General features: G+C 40.3%; 1 protein-coding gene across 1 annotated transcript in view; it reads left to right on the top strand.

Annotated features, from left to right (window-relative positions):
• HMCN1 (hemicentin 1) overlaps positions 1-21,839 on the top strand; it is a 189,280-nt gene that overhangs the window by 17,052 nt on the left and 150,389 nt on the right. The window contains exon 3 of the mRNA XM_026062720.1: positions 17,778-17,848. Within this exon, the coding sequence (XP_025918505.1) occupies positions 17,778-17,848 (71 nt within the window). The remainder of the gene's footprint in view (positions 1-17,777; positions 17,849-21,839) is intronic.

Below are 21,839 nucleotides of genomic sequence, written 5' to 3' on the forward strand. Positions count from 1 at the left end.
AAAGTGGAAAAACCCTTTCATTACTGTAAAAATTCAACCCTTTCCTCACCCTTGAAACTTTAATTAGATGTTGTTCTGTTACTTAAAGCAAACAGTGATATATGAAGATAAAAATAATGCGTGTTGGCGATGTTGCATTCTGAAGAATTTAGGTATTGTATCATGGAAGGGATAACTCACTAGGGAGAGTGTGGTAGCTACGGTGGTCTGCATCTAGCCTTCACATGGAATAATATAATTACTAAAACCTAGACCTCTGTGGTGAAGGGACTGACAGATAGCACTCCTGACACTTTAGTTCCAGCTCTGCTGTTGTCTCTCTGTGGGGCTTTTAAGCAAATCTTTTAAGCTCCTTGTGGTTCAGCATAAACATCCATAGGAATACGTACCCGTTTTTTCCCTTTTGGAGGGAAGGCACAGAACTACTGCACAGGGTGGAAGTGTGCTGTAGATTATGGAGATGTAGCTCCAGCATAGCAGGTGATAAACTCATCCCTCTGTGAAGGGCATGAGGGAAGCCATGTACAAGATGCTGCTGTCTACTTACTTTATGGGGATATCCCGAGTCTTGTTTTGTGAGGGTTTTCATGGTTTGAGACTTAAAGGAGAGAAAAAAGAAAACCCTAAATAAGTGAAGCATGTTTTGAATTAACTCTTCAATTTGTATAAAGCGTATTTAGAGACAGGTTTGAACTATGTAACACCTTTCAAACTTTAGAAATGGTGGCTGTGGATATTTGAGATGTCTCTAATATATCTGACTTTGTTGCAGCTACGTAGTGTTAAAGGAGTTTCTTAGTTGGTTGCACTGAAGTGTCCCATTGTGTAGATATAAAAGACAGGTTTTCCACTCTGATATTCCATCTCAATGAACAGGTTTTGATCTCAGTCAACGTGGAGTAAATCCAGAGTAACTCCATTACAGTAAGTGATGTTAGTTTGCATTTACACCAGTATAACTAAGGACAGAGTCTGGCTTTGGTCATGTGCTTTCTTAATTTGCTAAGTATTACTCATTTCCCAAGCAGTCTTTCTAATCTCCTCTTCAGTCCTTGTCAGCTCCTCCTACTTTCCCAAATTCCAAGAGTAACAGCGTAGGTGACATTTATTTGATGAAAGATTGTTTAAGCAGGGTCTGTTTTTTATTAGCTTGGCTGTTTTTTATTTTTTCAACACTGTTTGAAGTTTCATTGTACTCAGGATAGGATTTGAATTCCTCATGCTTTTCCTGTGTGATTCAATTTTGCCAATTAGAAGCGTGGCGTTTTGAATTACGGGGTGAGCTTAGACGTTATCATTGAGTAAGAATTGTATGCATTAGTGACATTTCAAAGCAGTTTTTAACTCTGAAGTTCAGAAAAAGGAAAAAGGTTGTGCCTGGAGGCATTACTGTTAATCAGGAACATAATGTGTTTGAAAGAAAGAGCATGGTAAATGCAAAACGTGACTTTGGAGAACAAGTTGAATTATTATTTTTTCCCTGTTTTTGTTTATATTTCCTGACATTACATTAGCTTTGTAGACGTGTACCCTGAACTTCATTGCAGAGCATTTTAATTTGCCATGTGAGAGACATCTGGAATTTCACCTAGGTTATTGTTAGTTAAATTGTTTGTTTTATTAAGATTAGATATTATCTGTGTTTATTGTAGTTTATTTGGTACACTGAGGTCTTGGTCCACATAATAATATCAGAAATCCATAATATTTGTATCAGCATCTTTACAGTTGGACTTCCATTGTTCTAGGATCCCTACCTTCATGGTGATGATTAATAGTCCTGCCCAAAGTATCCCGCTTTTACTGTAGCGACAAAGAAAGGATGAGAAAAGAGAAACACCACCTCTTTCACAGTTTGGAGACCTTGGGCACAAAACAATTAAGAATGCATGAATATTGTATCAAAATCAACAGAACACATGCAAAACCAATGTGAGGTGTTTTTCTGGATTTGGGCCTAAGGATTTGCTTCAGGCAACAAAGAATCTTTGGCAGAACTAGTGATTAAACCTGCATAAAACAGTCTTAATCATTGGTATTTTGTACTGCAGAAATCTGAATGAGAGCTTTATAGAAAGACTGAATCAATATTCATGTCTGTACCTGAACCTCTCCTGAGCTCCTGTCTTTGCCATGAATATACAGGTGGGCAGTTCATAAAAACAGATTGTTTCCTGATCCTCCACAACAGACTGTCTTTTAAAGAGAGTTAGTCATGCGCTTAAGGTCTTGGTTCTTTGCTGTTAGTGTTCAGGAAAGCTAGCCTGACTATTAACATGCATGGGAATTTCAGGTGGGTTTGTGAATGCCGCTTATAAATAACTGCAGATTTTTGTTGTGTTTTTGAGCCTTCTTTTGAATGGAAGAACATACGACATAAAAGCTCTGAGTAGCTTCTGTAGGGCAGCGATCGGTTTGTATAGCTGCACTTCCTTCTTAGAAAGGACTGTGCTACCGCCCGGACAGCGACCGACTTCTAATGCAGTCGGTGATGGGAGCCTTGTGGTTGCCATTGGAAGGTTCTTGAGAGGATGCTCAAAAGCAGAAAGGGGGTCAGGAGAGGCTGCTTTCTAAGGAGAATGCTCTTTCAGCCAGAGAGGCTATTCCATTACCACGTGCAAAATGCCAGCTTAGCCAGGCAAGAAGAGCTGTCCCAAGGCCTGAGACTTGTATGGGGCAGTGAAGTCACACTGAAAGGGATTGAGTCAGAAGTTTATTTTTGTCAGATCTGAACTTCTTGTTCTGTTTAAAAGTGTTCTTGGTCAAGATATCCTCTTCTAGGACGGCACTTCCTTGCTTTTCTGCTGTGTTGTGCCTAGATGTTGTAGCTAGCAAACCAGACCTCTCATCACTAGCAGGCCTTTTGTTGGAAGAATATATTTCAGTAAACGGGGGTGAATGGGTAGTTCAAGATTCAATGTTGAGGCACTGCGTGGCTCGACTCCTGAGTCTTCATGCCTATAAAGCACATCAGGCATGAGATTAATACTTGAAGATGTACCAGAGAGACCTTGCAGCAGAACTAGGAGGACAGGATCCAGTTCCTAAGAGCGAGATTAATCTTATTTCAAGACTACCTTCAACTAGAAGAATATATTCTCTCTTAGAGGTGCATAACTAGTGGTCTTGCTCTTTAAAGGAAGAAGAGCGTCATACATTCAGTGGGACAGCTTGGGCCACTTATGTTATTAATTCATACAATCTGTTGAAAATTATTCCCCCTCCTTTTTTTTTATTATAATGGTGTAGTGTGTTTGGATGAGTTTTATTTTTTAGCACTATTGGGGTCTTATCAAGCTCTCATTTAAAAAAGCATTCAATATTTTGTGCTAAGCCACTTGACTTTGCACTGAAGAAGCTGGGGAGCGCTCACTTGCCAAATCTGATGTGACAGTGGTAGCAAACTACTGGGGTGTACGTTGGCATAATAACATCTGGAATACTAAAGGAATGTATGTCTAAACCTAATGATATTAGAAGACTACATGTATTTTTGTGTCAGTCTGACCAAAGACAGAGATGAGAAACCCATGGAAAATATAAAATAAACACTGAAACCATGTTCCCACCCCATTCTGCTCTTTGTTAGTGCAAATAGAGTGGGAAACTTTGATAGTAAGGCAGTGGAAAATTCCATCCATCGGGAGCAGACTTCAGCTGATGTAGACCAGCCTGTGAGCCCCCTTTTGTCACTCACTCAGTGACAAAGGTCAGTGACAAAAATCTCAGACTGCAGTGAGGGCAGACTTTTGAATTTCATCAGTGGCACCTGAAGCTAATGCACTGGGCTGTCAGCTGCAGCAAGTAAGAAATTAGCACCCACCTTTCACTTCTGTTGACTCCAGCATGGAGTGGTTACCTCTTAAGTACCTACAGTATGAGTTGTCGGAGTGTATTTCAAAGCACCTGCGTGCATGTCCTGAGAGCGAGTTTTTTCAGGGGTGCACTGTGTCGGGAAGCAAATATGCTTTTGATTGACCTAGATGCACAGTACAAGTCAGGTCATAGCATTTGTTCTGGAGCTTGATGGCTTGAAGACCATAAATCCAAAGTCTCCAAAGGAAAAAAGCCTTGTGTTCTGTGTTGGTTAAGCAGGGCAAGCAGCTAGTTGAGAGCAATGATCATAGTAAATGCTGCAATTTTTTAAAATTTAGTAATTCCTTAAAAGTAACTTGGATAATTATTTACTGACTTATCGTTTTATTTCCATGTGAGAGTTGTACATTTTTGCAGTAGTCTGCTGAGTACTTTCTATTCTTGTTGGACTAGGCCAGCTAGAAGATCAAATTGGGAAACACAGGAATCAAGACAAGTGGGGTTAGTCTAAGCTAATTTTGTGTGCTGTGCTTCAGCTGATGCTACCAGTCTAAACATAAATAGTGGAATTATTTTGAACAAATTATAAAAGGTGAGCAAACTGAAAGCAAAGTCTGCATAATGTATTCCTGCTAAACTGATTGAAGTAATCCTCATGCCTAGTGAAAAGACTATTTTGTTTAGGGTATAAAAGCTAATGTTCTCATCTTTTCCTCCTCCCTCCCTCCCCACCATCTGCTTTTTGAATTAGTATGGAGTGTGCTTGCATTCTTACAGTGGTAAAACTCGGTGGAATTTTATAATCCACAGATAATATTTAATTGAATAAAAATGTTTTCCTCTCTCCCACAGCTTCCTAAAAACTGTTGAGCATTCAAACCTGCATTGAGAGCAAAAATATGATTTTCCTTTTTCTTCTTCCAAAGCCATGAAACAGCTTTCCTATAGCCATTAACCTCCTGTTCTGTTCAGGCATCCCACTGTGCGCTGGATATGTAATGTCATGTTCACTACGGTCAGTGCCAAGGCAGTTAGCCCATGCAAAGGGGCGACAGAAATCTGCATAGAACGTGATTCTGATCCTACCGGCGTTGCTAACAGCGCAGCCGATTACATTGAACTGCGAGGCGTGGATAAGCACAGGTAAATCTGGACGGATTAGTAGTTACCCAGGGCTTAGATAGTTAAGCTCTTATGAATCCTGCCATAATGAGCTGCCTAGAGTTACCGCTTGTGTAGAACAGTTGGCAAAAAAGGAAGCGTATTTGTAAGCGAGCCGCTAGTGAAAACGGAATAAACGCCACTTCTGGGACCCAGAGGTGGCATCTCAGTACTGCTCCAGGCCACGTGGCAGTGCCAGGCCCTGTAACCTAGATATATCAGTGCTGTTTTGGTGAGTTATGGGTTGCAGTCTTAAAATTAGTTTCTGGAGAGGCATTTCTGGTGGCTTATCCTGAGCAATAACAGACGCTGCAGGTTTGGCTGCCTCCTTGAGCTGGTAACTGCTCGCACAGAGAGCGAAGACGTTACAGTGCAGTGCTGATCGCAGTTAGCAAAGGCTCTTGCTTTAGCTGGTCAGAGGGTGGAAAGGAGTAGGTGGTAAAGCTGGGAGTGTGACTCTTTTTTTTCTTCAGTGTAGTCTCAAACGTTCATAGTCTTTTCAGCTTTATCTGTACAATTTATAGGATCCTTCTGTTTGTATCTTTTCTGTGGAGACACTTCAGGTCAGTACAGCAGCATACATCTACTTCAAAAACTTCTTACGCCCAAAGAGATTTTATGCAGAGTTTGAGGGAATGAAGAAGAAAGTGACTGATGAAGTTACAGGGCTGTGACACTTGAGTGCGACTAGCTTATATTGAGATGGCTGAAGAGCTGCTGCCAGCAGTTCCCTATGCAGTCTCCACCGCGAGCGTGGCCGAGCTCCTTGTGGTGAAGCCCCAGAATTGCTATGATACGCAGATAGAAATAAAAACTGAAATCGGTGCTTTCTAAAAGACTGTGACTCTCATTTCCAGGTTTGGTTCTCTCCTAGTCTTTTCTCATTAGATTTTTAAAATTATGTTGTTACATTTTAAGGTGTTTTGCTGTCTGCTTAAAATTTCAATTCTATATGCCGAATAAGTGTTGGCACAAATGATAGTTAGCCATGAAGTGGGGGATTGTTTGTGTCCTATGGGACCTACAGGAGGTCAGTGAGTTTGCAGATGCCTCTTCCAAAGTGGTAAGTAAACAAGCCTGGCTTGCAGCCAGATCCTTGGCCGTGCCTTCAGAGTGTGAGCCTTCGGTGCATCCGGATTTATTTAATGAATATTCTCAGAGATTCGTTACTTGACTACTCTGGGGACTGTTTTGGGATTCTTCTTCTTCCCCCAGGTGAAAAGGATGAAGTAAATGCAATGCTGTGGAGGTGGGAGGAGAAAGGTTTGCTGCTTCCTAGGCCGTTATTAAATGGCTTCCAACAGCTAAGCTTTCGGGGAATCCGCTGTGCGAGTCGGGAGCGCTGGCTCTGTGGCCGTGCAGCCTCGGTGCGGCCTGCCTCGCGGCCCCGCGCAGGTCTGTGCGCAGCGGCTCTTCCAGGGCACGAGCGGGCAAGAAACAAGCCGCCCCGCGCGGAGGTGTGTTTGTGGGCTCACGTGAGCAGTTTGGTCACCAGTGGGCTCTTCTAGTGGCTGCGGAGGAGCTCGCAGCCCGGCCATGGGAGATCTTTCCCTTTCTCCGGAGCTGCTGGGCGGCCCCTGGAGTTTCTCCGGCGGGGTGAGCCTGGAGAATTCTGCGGTAAGTTTACCCATCACAGCATGGCTTCGGCTGCTTAAAAATGTCTTTGTGGGTTGCCTTTCAGAAAATTGCGCAATTGCTAATGATACTGGCAAAAGGGAAGGGATGGGAGTCAGCTGTTACCAAGGTAAACAGTGCTCTAATAAAGGTTTAGATGATGTTTATCTGGCCTTCAAAAACTTACTGTATCTTCCTTTTTAAATTGACGTTTCAATCTAAAAAAAAACAGCTTTAAAAAAAAATATATATAAAGCTAAAATATTTCAATATTTACTTCTGTCTGGATTTTCTCTGCTTAATAATAATCTTAATAATAGGTTTTAAAAAGAAACAAAAAGTTGACTTTAATCTGGTACACCAGTAATAGATGTTATTTTAAGCTCTTTAAGGAGACTCTTTAACAGATGCTTCTTTATTTAAATTCGTTAATATTATTTGCCATAAAATTCCATGTTTTGCCACCTGCTTATGGATTAGTTTTGTGAAGTGGACATTCACTCATAATGATGTATGGGGATCTGAATTTACAGTTAAATGGAAACAGTTTGGTTTTTCTAATGTTTTTTCTAATTGGTAATCCTTTAGCAATTAGTTTTGTAGTGTAAGAGTTAGAGGGGAACTTGGGCCTATTCTAATCGAAATCAATAAAAACTTTGTCACTGCCTTAAAAAGAAAGCAGATGCATTCCTGATAGAAAGAAAGAAAAATTTTGGTATGGAATAGACTCATAAGCGGACTACAAGGAGTTTTGCGTTGAGCGTGACACAACTTCTTCCTAGCAGCTGGTCTCAGATTACTCTGGTCTTGTTGTGCTTGGAAACCTCCCTTTTCAAAGGATGTTATTTGGATACATCATAAAGCGTTTTATGGTATTGAAATGCTGGTGTTCATGCACATATATATGTGTGTGTGTATGCACGCACGTGTGCATACACACACACATATGTACACACACACACAATGTCATTTGTTAGAAGTTTGTTTTTATTCTCCTAGAATTTTCTGAGAGAAATCTTTTTTTTTCTTTGTGTCCTTTTAAGAGACAAGTGGCTTAGCATGAAAATTGTGAGGAAAATTCATTTAGTTGTTTTTTAATGATGCAAGTGTAGAGTTGTGCCTGTCCTTTCAGAAGCGTTCCCAATGCAAATAAAGATCAGGGTTTCTGAAATGGATAACCCGCATGGCTAAATCGGTGAGGAAGCTACTGCTCCACCGACATTTGGCATATCCTGCAAATCTTTGCACTCCGGAGGAGCCGGAGCCTGACGGTCCGTGCAGGGCTTGATCCAGGAGGTGCCCGGGCTGTCTGACAGGTGCGTTGTCAGGACGCCTTTCAGGCTGAGGTTGCAGTCCGCTAATCCACACCGACCTGTGCTTTCCCGTCTTTGGTGTGTCAGTGCAACTGGGTGACCAGCTGGTGGCCTCGGCAGGGCGCCGCTCCTCCCTTACGCTCATTAGGCAGGCTACTTCATGAATTTCCTTTCATGCTTTTCATTTGTTCGCTGTATTTTGACCTAAAATCCAGCATCGATCAGTTGGTTAGCCCTGGTGGGTAGGCACGGGGCATCTTACAAGCTAGGTCTGGGGGTAGAGACTCGTTATTATCTTTTTGTCTCCCTGGTCAGGGCTAATTGTACGAGTTCTGTGTGATTTGCTGATAAATTCTACTTTCTTATACTTTCATACTCTGAAAATTATTTAAATAACTTTTCAAGGACCGTGCCTGGCATGAATAAGCTTTAGGTTAGTTTTCTTATTTTTTCTGGTTTCTCTTGTCCTTTCATGGTGGAAATCCCCCTAAGACTTACCATGCTCTGTGTATCATTTTTGTGTTTTAACAGTTGTGTTGTTTTGCCTCTTCCCAGGCTGTTTAATTCTCTCTTGTCAAAAGGAACCCCAACAGCCCTGTTTAAATATGATACACCACATTATATCTATGTTTTTTTAATGTTTTTACTATAGTATTTTTTTACCCTATAAAAGCATTACAAGAGCAAAAGCCTGTTAAAGAAGGGACTAATGATAAGTTATTCTGGAAAATCCTTGTTTCTACAATCTCGTGACAGTTTTAAGCACCAACTGAGTTTGTATGTTAGTGTTGCAGTCTCCATAATTCTTGTAGAATGGCTCCTTCAAGAAAATATTTGCCTGGTTCTCCTGGCTTACAAATAGCTGGTTAGTAGTTGCACACCTTAAGTCCTGTTGCTGATCTGGCCTGTCACTACGTGTTACATAGTGCGAATGTAGAGCAATTACTATCATGACCGACTGAGTAGTACGGGCATGTCCTGCTCTCAGGATGCTCAAGTTGCTGTTGATAGCTTTATTTGTCTGTTTTTATGTAGATGTGGGTGTTGAGTTCATTACTTATTCCATACTCTTTATGAAAACAATGTGGCTATAGTTTCAGAACAAGCCAGTGACTTTTTCAGTTTTGATTATGCCTCATGATCACATTTAAAAGCTAACTTGGCTTGAGAAAGGTAGCCCTCTCCAAGGATCTTCCAAGTCTCTTTGAAGAAAGTAATCTGTGAATATAATCTTCCAAGCAGAAGTTTTTAATTGGACATTGTAGTTGAATTCATCTCTTCTGGAAAAATAAAAGAAGCTGTGGCCTTTTCTTTTTCTTTTCTTTTCTTTGCCAGTCAGCCTATGGACCTGTACGGTACAGAGATGCATTTAGGGGACATGGTGGGAACCAGAGTTCAGTGAAGAAGAAGGAGCCTTATGGGCGCTCTTGCGGTAACTTGCAGTGCCGAGAGGCTCCCGATGGCGGAGCTGCATGATTCCCAGCCGGAGCAGGGGTGGCTGCTGCGTGCCTGCTCTAGCAATGCAGCCAGCCCTTCGGGTGGTAGCTCCCCGTAAGTCTGTCTTAGGTGTTGCAGTAAATAGATTCATTTTGCAATGTAACACCAAGTATAAATTTTGAATTAAAAATTCAATTTTAAATACTGTTTGATTTGATTTGAAAATACTGAGGTTATTAATTACAAAACAGCACTGTAAAACTTGTAGTTACATTCCTTCCAGCCTTGTTCTTTAATGCAAGTTCTTTATCCAGCACTGTTACAAGTGTTGAAAGACTGCTGCCAAAATACACAGACCAAGAGATGAGACAGAAATAGACCTGGACTGAGCTGAAGTTCAGTCTGGAGAAAGAATTTAAAGAGCATTATGAACAGAATTTTACTCAGTCGAGATTGTTGTTAACAAGGGAAATAAACAAAAGCAGAAAGCAGCCTGATGACCCTTTCAGATGCTCGCTGCGAGTTGGGAGCACAGGCCGGTTGCAGTAAAGGACTGTTGTTGCTCCTACTCTGTACAGTAAGGAAGCAGTGGTTGCAGTTCTTATCAGTTGTTTATCCTTTACTGTAGACTGAAGGAAGCAAATTAGTCAGATGAAAGTTGCATGCTGTATAGAGTAAACATGCATTTCTTTTTCTTGTGTCTGTTGGTGCTTTTTCTCATTAGAGAAGAAACAACTTTTATACTCTTGGAAATACTAGACTGACAAGCCTAAAACCAAAATCCTTTATGCACCTAAGAGAATGCATAAGAGCAAGAGCAGCAGTTTGGTACGTACTTACTTCACTGGAATGGCTCAAGGCTTGCGTGTAGAGGACCACCTAGTTGAGAGAGACTTGCATAACCTCCATGGCTCTTTCAGTCCTTTGGCCTCTCTTAGGGAGTGTCAGCCGAGTTGCCAGCTGTAGCTGTGTTTTTTCATAATTTGGGCAGTCATCCATTGAGAGTTGGATAGAGACAGCTAAAGTCATTTCAGAAATGATGTCTGCTGGCCCCCTGGTGAGAACAGACCTCCAGGGCCATTCAAAGAACCAAGGGAAAGGAGGAGAAAGGTGGATTTCTTGCAAATGCCAGGATTCTCTATGTTCATTTGCTCCCATAAAAGAAAAAACTTGCCTCATGTCAGTCTTTTTACATTTGGGACATTTAATAGCCACTGGCATTACTTTGATTTCTTTTAACCACACAGAGTCTGGGTTCAGGGCCTCTTGGTCTTTTATTTGTGCACCAGCAATAGAGAAAATCTTCTTGCCTACCAGTGGAACCAGAGTGGATGTTCTTTTAAGTGGGTTATTTTCTTGGAACAAAAATCAGCCTTAAAATCTATTTAATTTGGGCTTTTTTCCCCTCAGTTTCAACCTGAGGTAATAAATTTTCTATCCGTGATTCCATAGTGAGTCTGATATAGTGTCATCCATACTAGGCTTGAGAAGCTATAAGACTCTTTTGTGCATCACCCAATTAAGAGAGAATTTGTAGGAAACTTAGATGTATTTCAGCAGGCCCTGTGTGGATGAGGCTGTTCTGCACATGTTGTGTTTTATTGCTATAGTTCTTAAGAAGGAAGAGTTAACAGTGTGCTAGATGTTACTGTCTGTGCTAGACAAATTAGCACCCATTTTTTTTATTTGTTACTGCATGTGGTTAATAAATTTTAGAAAACTGCACTGCAGGTCCATAAGCTGAATTTGGGGCTGGCTGCAGTAGACAGAGGATAATACTAGATTTTTACCACTGGAGGTCTCCAAGCTAGCTTTTCTTTTGCAAGAATTGTAAACATACATATGCTTTTTCTTTTTTTCTCTTTGTCTTTTTAAAGTCATAATTTTTATTTTCCTTCAAAAAGAGTTAACAAGGCTCTTAGATGTTGTAATAATGAAAAATAGTAATACAAACATGCCATTTTTTAAGGCACATTGTTCGTAAAACCTCTCTTAGATCTTTACGGTCCGAGTGTCTGTACATTTGGCTGCTGCCCTGAGATGAAGGTGAAGAACCGGACGTACAAGGGTGAGGACCATTGCCATGAAGCAGGACTAGGCTCAAGCTTCAGTAGTGCTTCCATAGTGCTACGTTAGGCTGCAGGAGAGCGATCAGCAGTTTGCAAGGCCTATCTACCTGTTTGTTTATTTGAATAGCCAACGAGAGAAAAGGCTCTGTGGGCAGCCTGACTCCTTCAAGTCGGTCTCACAGTAGTAGTCGTCTTAAGTTTGCATATTAAAGGTAATAGTCATAAGTCATGAGGCAGATGCAGTTAAGAAAACACTTGTGAGGTTGCTGCCTTTGTTTGGCTTTTTTTCTCTCTGGTTAAGAATCTGGTAAAAGTTGCTCACTGTAGCTCTTGGGCTTTTAAAAAATTATTATAATTAAACCCGTGTTAGAGTCTGAAAGCCAAAAGCAACTGAGTCATGAGGGAATATCATGTAGGAAGAAACTTTAAATAGCTTATTACATGTTTCTGGTACTAAGCATCTAGGCTTGCTCCAGTGCTCATCGCATTTATAGGGAGGGTCTTTCCAGTGGGGTTTGCATTAGCCTTGGGGGACTCGCGTTGATTATAGGCAGCATCTCCAGCTGCTTGTGCTTCTGTGAAAATCCAGCTAGGTGCTTATCACGGGAGGTTTGTTTGTGCTTTTAAAGTGCAGATTGCTTCCTGTGAAATGAAGGGATCAGCACAGCTCCTCCCATTGCCTTTTATGCGAGGTGGGGATGTCTAACTCCAGAGAACGGAGTTGAAGGCTATTACAGTTTTGGGGGGTTTTTTGTTTGTTTTTTCCTAGATGATGGTTAGTAATAATTCTCTAGTAGTTTATACTTTCAGAGTCAGCTGCCTGGATTTTGTAATCTGCTATAGAGCTTTGTAATCAGTTAAAAATGAGGAGCAGTGGTTTTTTAATCACACTAATGTTTAAAACAATGTTTCTTCTGATTCTGTGTAATAAGGATGTTTATGCCAGCTGTCTGAGGAATAAAAATGTTCACTATAATTTGAGAGTTTGCAATTAAACATATTTTTCTCTTATTTAGTCACACCTGTGATGCCATACTATGGTGTTGGAGAAGACAAGAAATACCACAGTGAAGCATTTCTAATGGCAGCTCATGAGTGGTCTGTAGCTGGGTGAAGTCCTGATGCGTAGGACCCAATTTGCTGTTAGGAAATTAAAGGTTCTTGCTTATGTGCCCCTAGGACAGACAGCTGGCTGAAAGCTGTTTAAGAGAAACTCTATCATTATTTTCTTAATCCCTGGCAGGTAGCTACTTCTAAAGGCCTTCAGAAGAGGTGTAGGCAGAGTCTCACAATGAGCTGGATACAGAGAGGGAAGTTTGAGAAAGAACACTGTTTTCTTTAATCAGGTGGAGGTCAGTGTTCGGCACTGCTGGGAAGCAGCCCTCGAAGAATAGTTGCAAACCGGTTTCTTCCAGCAGCAGTCCTGATAAGGCATCTCGGCTATCACAGCTAATCATTCCCACTCCTTTATCACTTCTCTACTTGAGGCGGTACAATTGCTTGAGACGGTGTGCCGGAAACCCGACTGGGAGACAGATCTGCTAGAAAAATATACCATAAGAAAGTAAATATTTATTTGTGTTTGTTTAATCTGTATTACTCTTTTGATCTCAAAAATGGTCAAATTACCCATAGCTGAGAAATGGCATTCAGATGGAAAGGCAAGATGGGAACTGCTTAGACTGGTGTTCCTCAGGAGAGGAATGTATGTAACCTTGCCCTGTAAGCAGTTTCCCCCCCCCCCCCCCACCATTTTTCCTGATACCTGGTTCACTGAAGCACTGTGTGCTCATTATCCTGCTGTGAAATCTTACTCTAGAGCTTTTGAAAAGGGCAGAGAGGCTGTGGGGGTGGGAATGAAAGAGTAAGTGAGAACCTGCCTGAACCTCAGAGGTGCTGGATGCCCAAGTCATGTGGCTAGTGATTTATGAGGAATTTCTTTCCTGCCATTGCTCTTGATATCTTCTGTTTATATGTCAGCCCTTTCCAAAACTGACTTTCATTGGTGTGGTTGTTGAATTTTCAGCTATGGGGTAGGAAATAAAGTGAGGGGCTAGGATTTTTCCAATGTACAGAGGTAAGTCTTGACCCATGTTAGAACCGTATGCCGGGATACTTTCACTGGGTTTCCTAATTTCCATTTGTGTCTTCTGAAATCTTTCCTCCTTCTTCCCCTTTGTCAGACAGGTATCGCTTTCTTTGTGATCACAATACTTAAGATTCTCCCAATATTGTGTGAAAGTAAGACGCTTATTGGACATTCTGGAGATACAAATAACTCATGTGCATAGTCTGACATGGAAATTCTTGCTCATACTATTTCACTTGAATCACGGTGCTTAATGTACAGTGGCCAGTGGAGGCAGTGCTTGCTTTGTAAATGTGGCTTTGTGATGAACATGTAGCAATTCTATGTATACTGCGGCTCTGAAAGTATTTTTTTCATGAGGATATCAAAGTTTTCATGATGTATACTTTTTTTTTTCCCAAGGAATGCACGTAAAACGTGCACATTTTACTAAGTGCAAATGCTTGTTTCGCAGGATGTCTGCAATCTCATGTTGAACTTGTCAATCCACTGTATAAATGAAAAAGGATGTGGGAGATAATTGCCACTCATGTTATTTTTAAAGAACCATCTGATCTTCAGGTGTTCTTCATATTATAAGCTGGTGGAAACCATACATTTCTTGAGCTACATACTACATAATGAAGAAATAGCCAAATATACTTTAATATGCATAGTTTTAGAGCATAAAGGGCTATATTTTTACTCCATTGCAAAAGTGTAACTCTGGCAAAATCTGGATTACTCTGACTTTATACCAGTAAATCAGTAGAATTTGGATGACATTGTTCTGTGTAGTGAAAACAGAAATGTAGCAAAAAGCAATCATAATTAAATCAACTGTTATTTAATATCATTTTTTCTAACTGTTGTGATTTTTTTCAGTTGTAGTGTCCTAGTTCTGAAGTTTATTTGGTCTTCTGAAGGCAGTATTTTTATCTTGGGTACTGTTTTGCATCAGGGAAATGTCCTTGCTCCAAATTAGAAGAAGGAATTCTGTGGGTAAAAGAACTCTTCAGGACTTAACATCTCTGCTGAAATTCCTTAGGCTACCAAGTTTCAAAGCTTTTTCTTCCCCCCCCCCCCCAAATAAACAAATTCAGTGTTCTGAGTTGACCGTAGGTAAATGGCTTCCATATTCCTTTGCTAGTTTCTCCTAAAACATCCAGCTCTCCAAAACAGATATTTTGTGCAGATGTCTTACGTGGTCAGGATTAAGAGCGTGCCAAACTTGCGAACGCCCTCAGCAGTAATTAGGAGTTACTGTGTGTGTTATTGGGTAACCCGTGGCTTTCCCGGCGTGCTTGCTGCTCAGTTTGTATATAAACTTGCAGCCGTTGGAGATGCGGCAGAAAGACCCAGGAAAACATCAGAGCCTTGAAGGGACGGTTTGTCAATTTATTAGGAGCTTTTGTGTTTGTTTATGAAGGAGAAGGTTTTTATCCAACTTGCCCCAGAAGGGAAGTATCGGCATTCTTCATCCCTGTCGGGTGAATTGGTGTACTCATCTTGATGTTGTCGTATTTGCTCAGTTGCTTAGGTACAAGTTCAAACACCATATTGGTTATGTTGAGTTTTGTGGTTTTACAGTTTAGGAAGTCTGGGCTTTGCTCAATAACGTGCAACCATTCCTTGGGAATATGTTTCCTTTTATACATAATCAGTTTTATGTGTATGTGCAATATTAAGTCTTGAATCACCACAGTTAGTTTGGAAGAATCAACATTTATGTTGTACTTTAAAGACACAGGAATTTAGTACAGCCTAATAAAGACAAGCTGTCTTGCTGTTTCTGTGTAAGGTTCTTTTACTTTTTGGACAATCAGTTCTAAAGGACTGGGGAGAGGAGTTTTGGGGTAATGACCAATGGGGAAAACTTCCAAAACAAACCATGTCCCAAATATTCCAATATCGGTGCCAAAAATGGGCTAGTATTTCAGCATAAGAATTTATGTATTATGTTGGAATATTTCATGTGTCAGTCTTTGCCTGAAGAACTAGTAAAGTAAAAAACAAAAGACTTTTTTTTTTTTCCTTCGCTGTACTTGGCCTGTTTGCAGAATCAAGTTTCTCAGTGAATATTCTGTATTTTGAATTGTTTAATCATGCTTGATCTGAGGAACGTGTGACTTGTGTGTTTGATTTATGCATGCAGCTCCTGAGACTTCGGGCAATTCTGGATGTGGGTAAATATGCAATTAGATCTAAGAGTTGATCATCTATATGTGTACTGTTATAAATGCACAAAATGAAGCAGTCTTGCATGGGTTGCACTTTGAGTGGAGCATAATGAGAGTAAAAGAAAATGAACTTGGTGAAGACTACTTCAGTCCTTTGGCAAGCAGGTCGCGTGAGCTGAATGGTGGCACGGTAGCACATGAAAGACAGCCGATGCTGGGTTTTGGTACAAGTTAGCGGGCGCTCAGATGGTGAGTCAGTCGCATCACCATGTACACCTAGAGTGCTGATGCCGTGGCTTGGATGGGAAGAACAGCGAATAACCATACAACTGTGAAAGGATCAGGTCGCACAGGCGGCAGAAGTCACTCCAGTCCAGAACTGATTCAGGTGGTCTGCACTTTATAGGGCTCCCGTGAAGTTTTCAGCTCTCTCCTGACTATAGGTGACTTTGCACTTGATGCCGAATAGCCGTATTCCCTTTCTAACCACACATTCACAAGCTCCCTTTCCAGCTTGCGAATTTAGGTGCCATTTCAAAGACTGTGTTCTCTACTGAGCCCTCAGCAGAGGGCGGCCGGAGCCTTAGCGTGATCCTGCTGCGGGCGCTGCTGCAGTGCGCCCTTGCTGCCTGCAGAGAAATGGAGACCTTGCATCTGACGCAAAGGGCTTATGTTGTTTTAACTTAGCTGGAGCAATATTGCTTCTTCGATTTTTATTTTATAGGGAAAGAAAGCCTTTCCAAAGGATTTACTGCTTTAGAATTGAAGAGTTTAATCCCTGGACTGACAGGGAATAATGGAACTAGTGGTTTTACTGAATGTATAAAAACCCTCATTACATGCGTTAGAGCAATGGTTGGCAGGGGATAGATTTTTAAGCAAAACAGTTTGGAGATAGCTTCATTACAGGCGTATGCTCTAAAGAAGACTCCAAGGAGGATGGTACTGGCTGGAGCAATAGGAGAGGGAGAATGGCAGGATGAAGTATGTGGCAGAACGGTGAATTCTTCTAATGACTCCTCTGATGACAGTGGAACATTTTAAACAGTTTAGTAGATGATGTTTACAGATAAATGTCTCAAATCAAAGCCATACAAAAAACCTTAAGACAGTTTAAAATTGTGGGAAAGAAGTTGTATGATCTCTTGGGTGACTTTTAAACAAATTAAAACCTACGCTCAGTCAGATATTTATAAATACAGCCCCCAGGCAAACTTGTGTGATTGTAGTAGACTTTAGTCATGGCTGTTGTTGAAACTCCTGTGAAATAAAACTTTGGACTGCTTAAAAAAGAAAAATGTCTAGATTACATGGATGATAAGTACGTATTAACTTTTATAGAGCTTGGAAAGTAGATGTGGTCTGCTGAGGCAGCACTTCCGTGTAAGCTATAGCTGAACTAAATTGGCACCGCTATGGTTTCATGCTTTGCTTTCACCCTGACGGCATAATTGTAATCCATCTTGTATGCTGGTGCTCACCTGACTTCTTTATGAGGTGGTTTGGGGCATTAAGCTAGCAGAAATCTAGTCACTTATTTTTTCCTTTGCTTGATGACTTTTCTTTTGGCTTAGCACCTTAAAGCAGCTTGTTGAGCTAGATGAATCCCATTACTGGCACAAGGACAGTGGAGGAATACGTGTCCAGGACAGAGAAAGAATGAACTGCGCAAGTGCCAAGTTAGATTAAGGTAAACTGTCAAGAAACTGCAGCCTTAGGAAAGCAGCTGGTTAGAACCGTATTTGAAGCTAATTGCGAAGCCGGTTGTTAAAGGGGCAGAGGGAGGCCGCGTGGCGCCGCTAGCGCGGTTCTGAAACTGCCGCTGCCCGYGGACCCTGGCCCACTGCCCCATCAGCTTGGATTTGACAATACCCTCTCGGCTCTCGGTATACCAAGACATGGCAGACACTGCGATTAAAATTAATTGCACTTGAGTTCTTTCTGGCAATTGCTGTTAGAGAAGCTAAGCTCTTTACTCTTAAATACTCTTTCTAGTCTCTCTCTTTTTTTTAATTGCCAGGTCTTACAAATCTGAAACCATTAACTTCATTTGGAATTGTCTTTTGATAGCCATGTGTTTTCTTCTTACTACATATTTTGCAATCTTTTTTCATCCCAGAAATTGGTCCAGTGACGATAACCACAGATCCCAAGAAATTTCAATATGAGCTCAGGGAACTTTATGTTCAGGTGAGTAACTCATTTTTCTCTATGTACTTCTAGCAACAAGCCCTGTTCCTCCCTCTCATCTTTCCTTTCTTGTTGATGTTTATACTACAGTGCATCATCAGGATGTAGGCAGTCTTTCTCTGTTGTTCTTGTCTGCACAAACTGTTCATCTTCCTGTTCTCTGGTCGTCTTAATTTATATTTTACATCATTGTATGATGATTCAATTTATTGATCTTATTGAATAACACAAAAAGACTAGCTAGTAATGGTAAGATTTATTTTGCATTTTAGTTAGTCCTGTCACTTGTTCACAGGCCTTTTTAGGAACTGTTTTACTGTGTTTTGGATCCTTTTTCCCCATGAAAAGCCTTCATCAGCTCTACAAACTAACTAATTCAGGTGCAAAAGAACTGTAAGACCCATGAAAGTACAACTCGGTTACTTCCTTGCTGCCATGCATTACCTAGCAGCTATTGATTCAAAAACATCAGGTTTACCAGGTATTGATTCAAAACCACCATCTTATCCAGACCCTGTGAATTGCCTCTGTAGCTGTGCTTAGGGGACAGGTGACTGCTCTGGAACTAGCAAGGGGCCTGACCCTGCTCACGCACCAGTACGCCGCCCTTGGTAGAGTTTCCCTTGGCGAGAATGAACTGTAAATGAGATCTGGATCCGATGCTGGAAGGAAAGAGAAGTATTGGAATGGAGTTGCTGTCATCCAAAGGAAATATGATGCCATTTCTCAGCAAAGCAATGAGAAGAATCTCATGAACAGCGGACGCACAGCTGTGGGTGGTCGGTCTTGTCTTCGTTAATCAAGCAAAATGCTTCTGACCTGCAGAGAGCCTTGCTTGAGTTGGTAGTGCCGGACAGACTCCCCTGTTGAAAAGGACAGATCTTTTAGAAACTGGTATATGGTGAAATCCCTTTAATAAAAGGTTGTTTGGAAGCTGCCAGTGCTAGTCTGAGTAGAGCAATGAGTAGCTGAAAATTTGGCAGAAAGACTGAAGTTCAGAGAAAACAATAGTATTTTCTCAAGGAGGCAGAAAGTGCCAGTCATTATGTGCTTTTTCTTTTTCTTTTTTCTTTCTTTTTTTTTTTTTTTGTAGGGAATTAAAAGTCCTCCTAGTCTTGATTTTATTTATTTATTTTTTAAATAGCTATAATAGAGCATAGTAGCAAATATTTCGAAAAGGTATATAAATCAGATGAAGCTTTTGGAAATTTAAAACTTCACTTGCCATCAAGTTATTTAAAAGTTACTGTGTCTAATGAATTTTAGTATTTAAAAAAAAAAAAACTTATCAATTACATACTTTATAATTACTTTCAAGATACGATCATTCAGCTAAGTTAAGACATTCATTGACCTACATTTGTTCATTATGTTGGTGAAAGGCCAAAGTATAGATTTAAAAAAAAAAAAAAATCAAGAACAGGACAGATAGGACAATCTTGCAGTAGTTCTCCCAGAAAACTCAAACATTTCCTACATGTCTTTTATTAGGATTTTGCCTAGAAAGGCTGTTTGAAATATGCAGGAATGAATGCTGGGGAGTTGGGGGAAATGTTGAGCTAGATTAATCTTGCGAAAAGTTATAGAACAAGTATTCTCATTAATCAACAAAGCTAAAATTAATGTCAATGATAAACTATTTTAAGGAGTCTGTGGTGTATATATAAAACCTGTTAGATGGAAATGAGCTATCAAGGAGTACTGCGGAATTTGTCCTCACTGAGGACTGCAGGGAGGGAACTGCACTTTATAGCCTTCTTGCTAAAGTTCTGCAGTATCACTGTTCATAAGAGATTGCAAAGCCTGTTACTGAATCTTTCTAATTTAACAGAGAGAGAAAAAAAATTCTTAGGGTCTTTGATACAGTGAGATAAAGACTATATGAACAGAGTTTAGAGGTCTTCTGTGCACGGACCTGACTTAAATGACCTTACAAGCTAAAGAAAGTATGTATAGGTTCATCGCTGTGTCATTGCTGATCCCTAACAGTGCATTGCTGTTTGACATCAGGTAAAAACCAGTCTCTTTGCATCTCCTTGAAGAAACTAGGCCCTATCCCTTTTACAGTCAGAGTGATAAAGAAAGAGTCCCTTTGACGCCTTATAAATTGATCCAATTTTCCCTATGTTTTATCTGTAATTTACTGGGAATCATTCTTATGGACAGTGTTATGCTAACTTATACTTGGGCGGCAGTGGCTTCTTGGTGTCTTTTGTAGTGTAAACCAGATTTTGTGTATTCTAATATTAAATAATTTTCACACTAGGGGATTATTTGCATAAGAAATACACTTAAATCTTGTCTCTATTTAAAAATATTAACTATATTCACATGGTTTGAGTGCTGAATGATCCCACAGTATAGATGTTGATATACTTGCATAATTAGTTATGAAAAGGCCTTACTTGAATAGTTCTGAGAGGAAAAGTGGCAACTTATTTAATGATGATAGTTGTCTTTAGTAGCGTCATTTGTAACACTTTTTTGAATTAGTTGTTAAATTAAGTGGATATGGTGCCATTTAAATAAATATATTGGTACTAAATTTAGACCTAAGAAATCTGGTTTTTGAATCTGTCCAAACAGAATGGAAAAGTAAACTTTTTGAGCTTTACTCACCCCTGTTTTTCCTGAAAATTTCACAAGGTATTTATAACGAAATTTAATTGGAACTTGGAGAAAAAGGCAGGAAACATTTAAAGGAATATTTTCATATGTATGTATAAAATGATACATTTTTGTTTGTTATTGTACCTAGCTGCCTTTTGAGAAAACAACCCTTCTACATTATGAGGAAAAAAAAGTTCACGCTTGTTCTCAGACCGACTGTTTAGCTCAGCAGCATTTTTCCTGTTATACGTAAAAAATAGATGTTGCCTTATAGAACACTTAGACTATTTCATGAAATAATAGTCTGGTAGACTTAAAGTGGGACTAGGGAGTTTTCTCTGCTAAGAAGGTGACGGCAGACATTAGCTGTTGTCTTAACTTTGTGTACAATTAAAGCTTTGAATAGAAGAGTCTTTTGCTGAAGATGACATTCACTTTGCAATAGCGGAAAAAAAATAACTTGGATATACTGATCTGTCCCATAGGATATATAAGTATCGCCAGGATGAAGTTCTGACATGTGAATCAAAAGCCATTTGGGGGGAATTTGGGGGAATTATCTCTTGAGCTTCAGGCAGTCTGGAAACTACCACTTGCTTTTCCCATAAAAGTAAGACCACATTTAGAAAGGACTGACTTCTGAAAAGAAAAATGGCAAAATACCTATTCTTTAACATAGACGAGAAGATTATTGAAAGATTTTTGCTTTGAAATTAGATTAAAGTTACTGATAGATTAAAGATTGTTATTGACATTAACACTTCTTTGGGGACAGCTGCTCCCCTTAGGGACTGGGGGACTGGGGGAGGCAGGGTTTTTCCTGGTGTGGGTCTCTGTGAGAACGTTTAACCTCAGTGTAGTTTCTGATTGCATGTGAAGAATTAAAAATTGATGCAATAACTACATTACCCTTTTTTTCTTCTTCCTTCCCAGCCTGTGGGGATTTGTATATCAGTATGTATGAAGGCATGCTGATCATAGAAATAATTTTTAATCTTGACTGTGCAGAGATTTGTTAGCGTTTGCAGGGGAGGGAGGTTACTGTTCGTGTTCAGTTCTTTGCAAAGTCCTATCTTCTACATGCCAAATTAATATTCATGCAAGAAGAAAGTGAACTTTTATTTAAACAGTATTTTCCTTTTTAATTGAGGAAGAAAAACTGACCCTTTCATATAAAGTTAAATAAAGTCATACTTGGAAGCATTTTGATTAAATAGCCTGAAAAATGGCCAGCCAAGCAGCTGTCTGCTGAGCAACGCAGCTCACTGAGAACACATCACCTGCGACCCCTCTGCTGAGCTCCCTACCCTGGCCGACCCCGTGGGACGGCTAGTTCAAGCTCTTGCTGCTGCGATATTTAAATGTCCTCCCTGAGAAGAGC

This window comes from Apteryx rowi, unplaced genomic scaffold (assembly GCF_003343035.1).
Source record: "Apteryx rowi isolate R43461 unplaced genomic scaffold, aptRow1 scaffold_100, whole genome shotgun sequence".
NCBI classification, from domain to species: domain Eukaryota; kingdom Metazoa; phylum Chordata; class Aves; order Apterygiformes; family Apterygidae; genus Apteryx; species Apteryx rowi.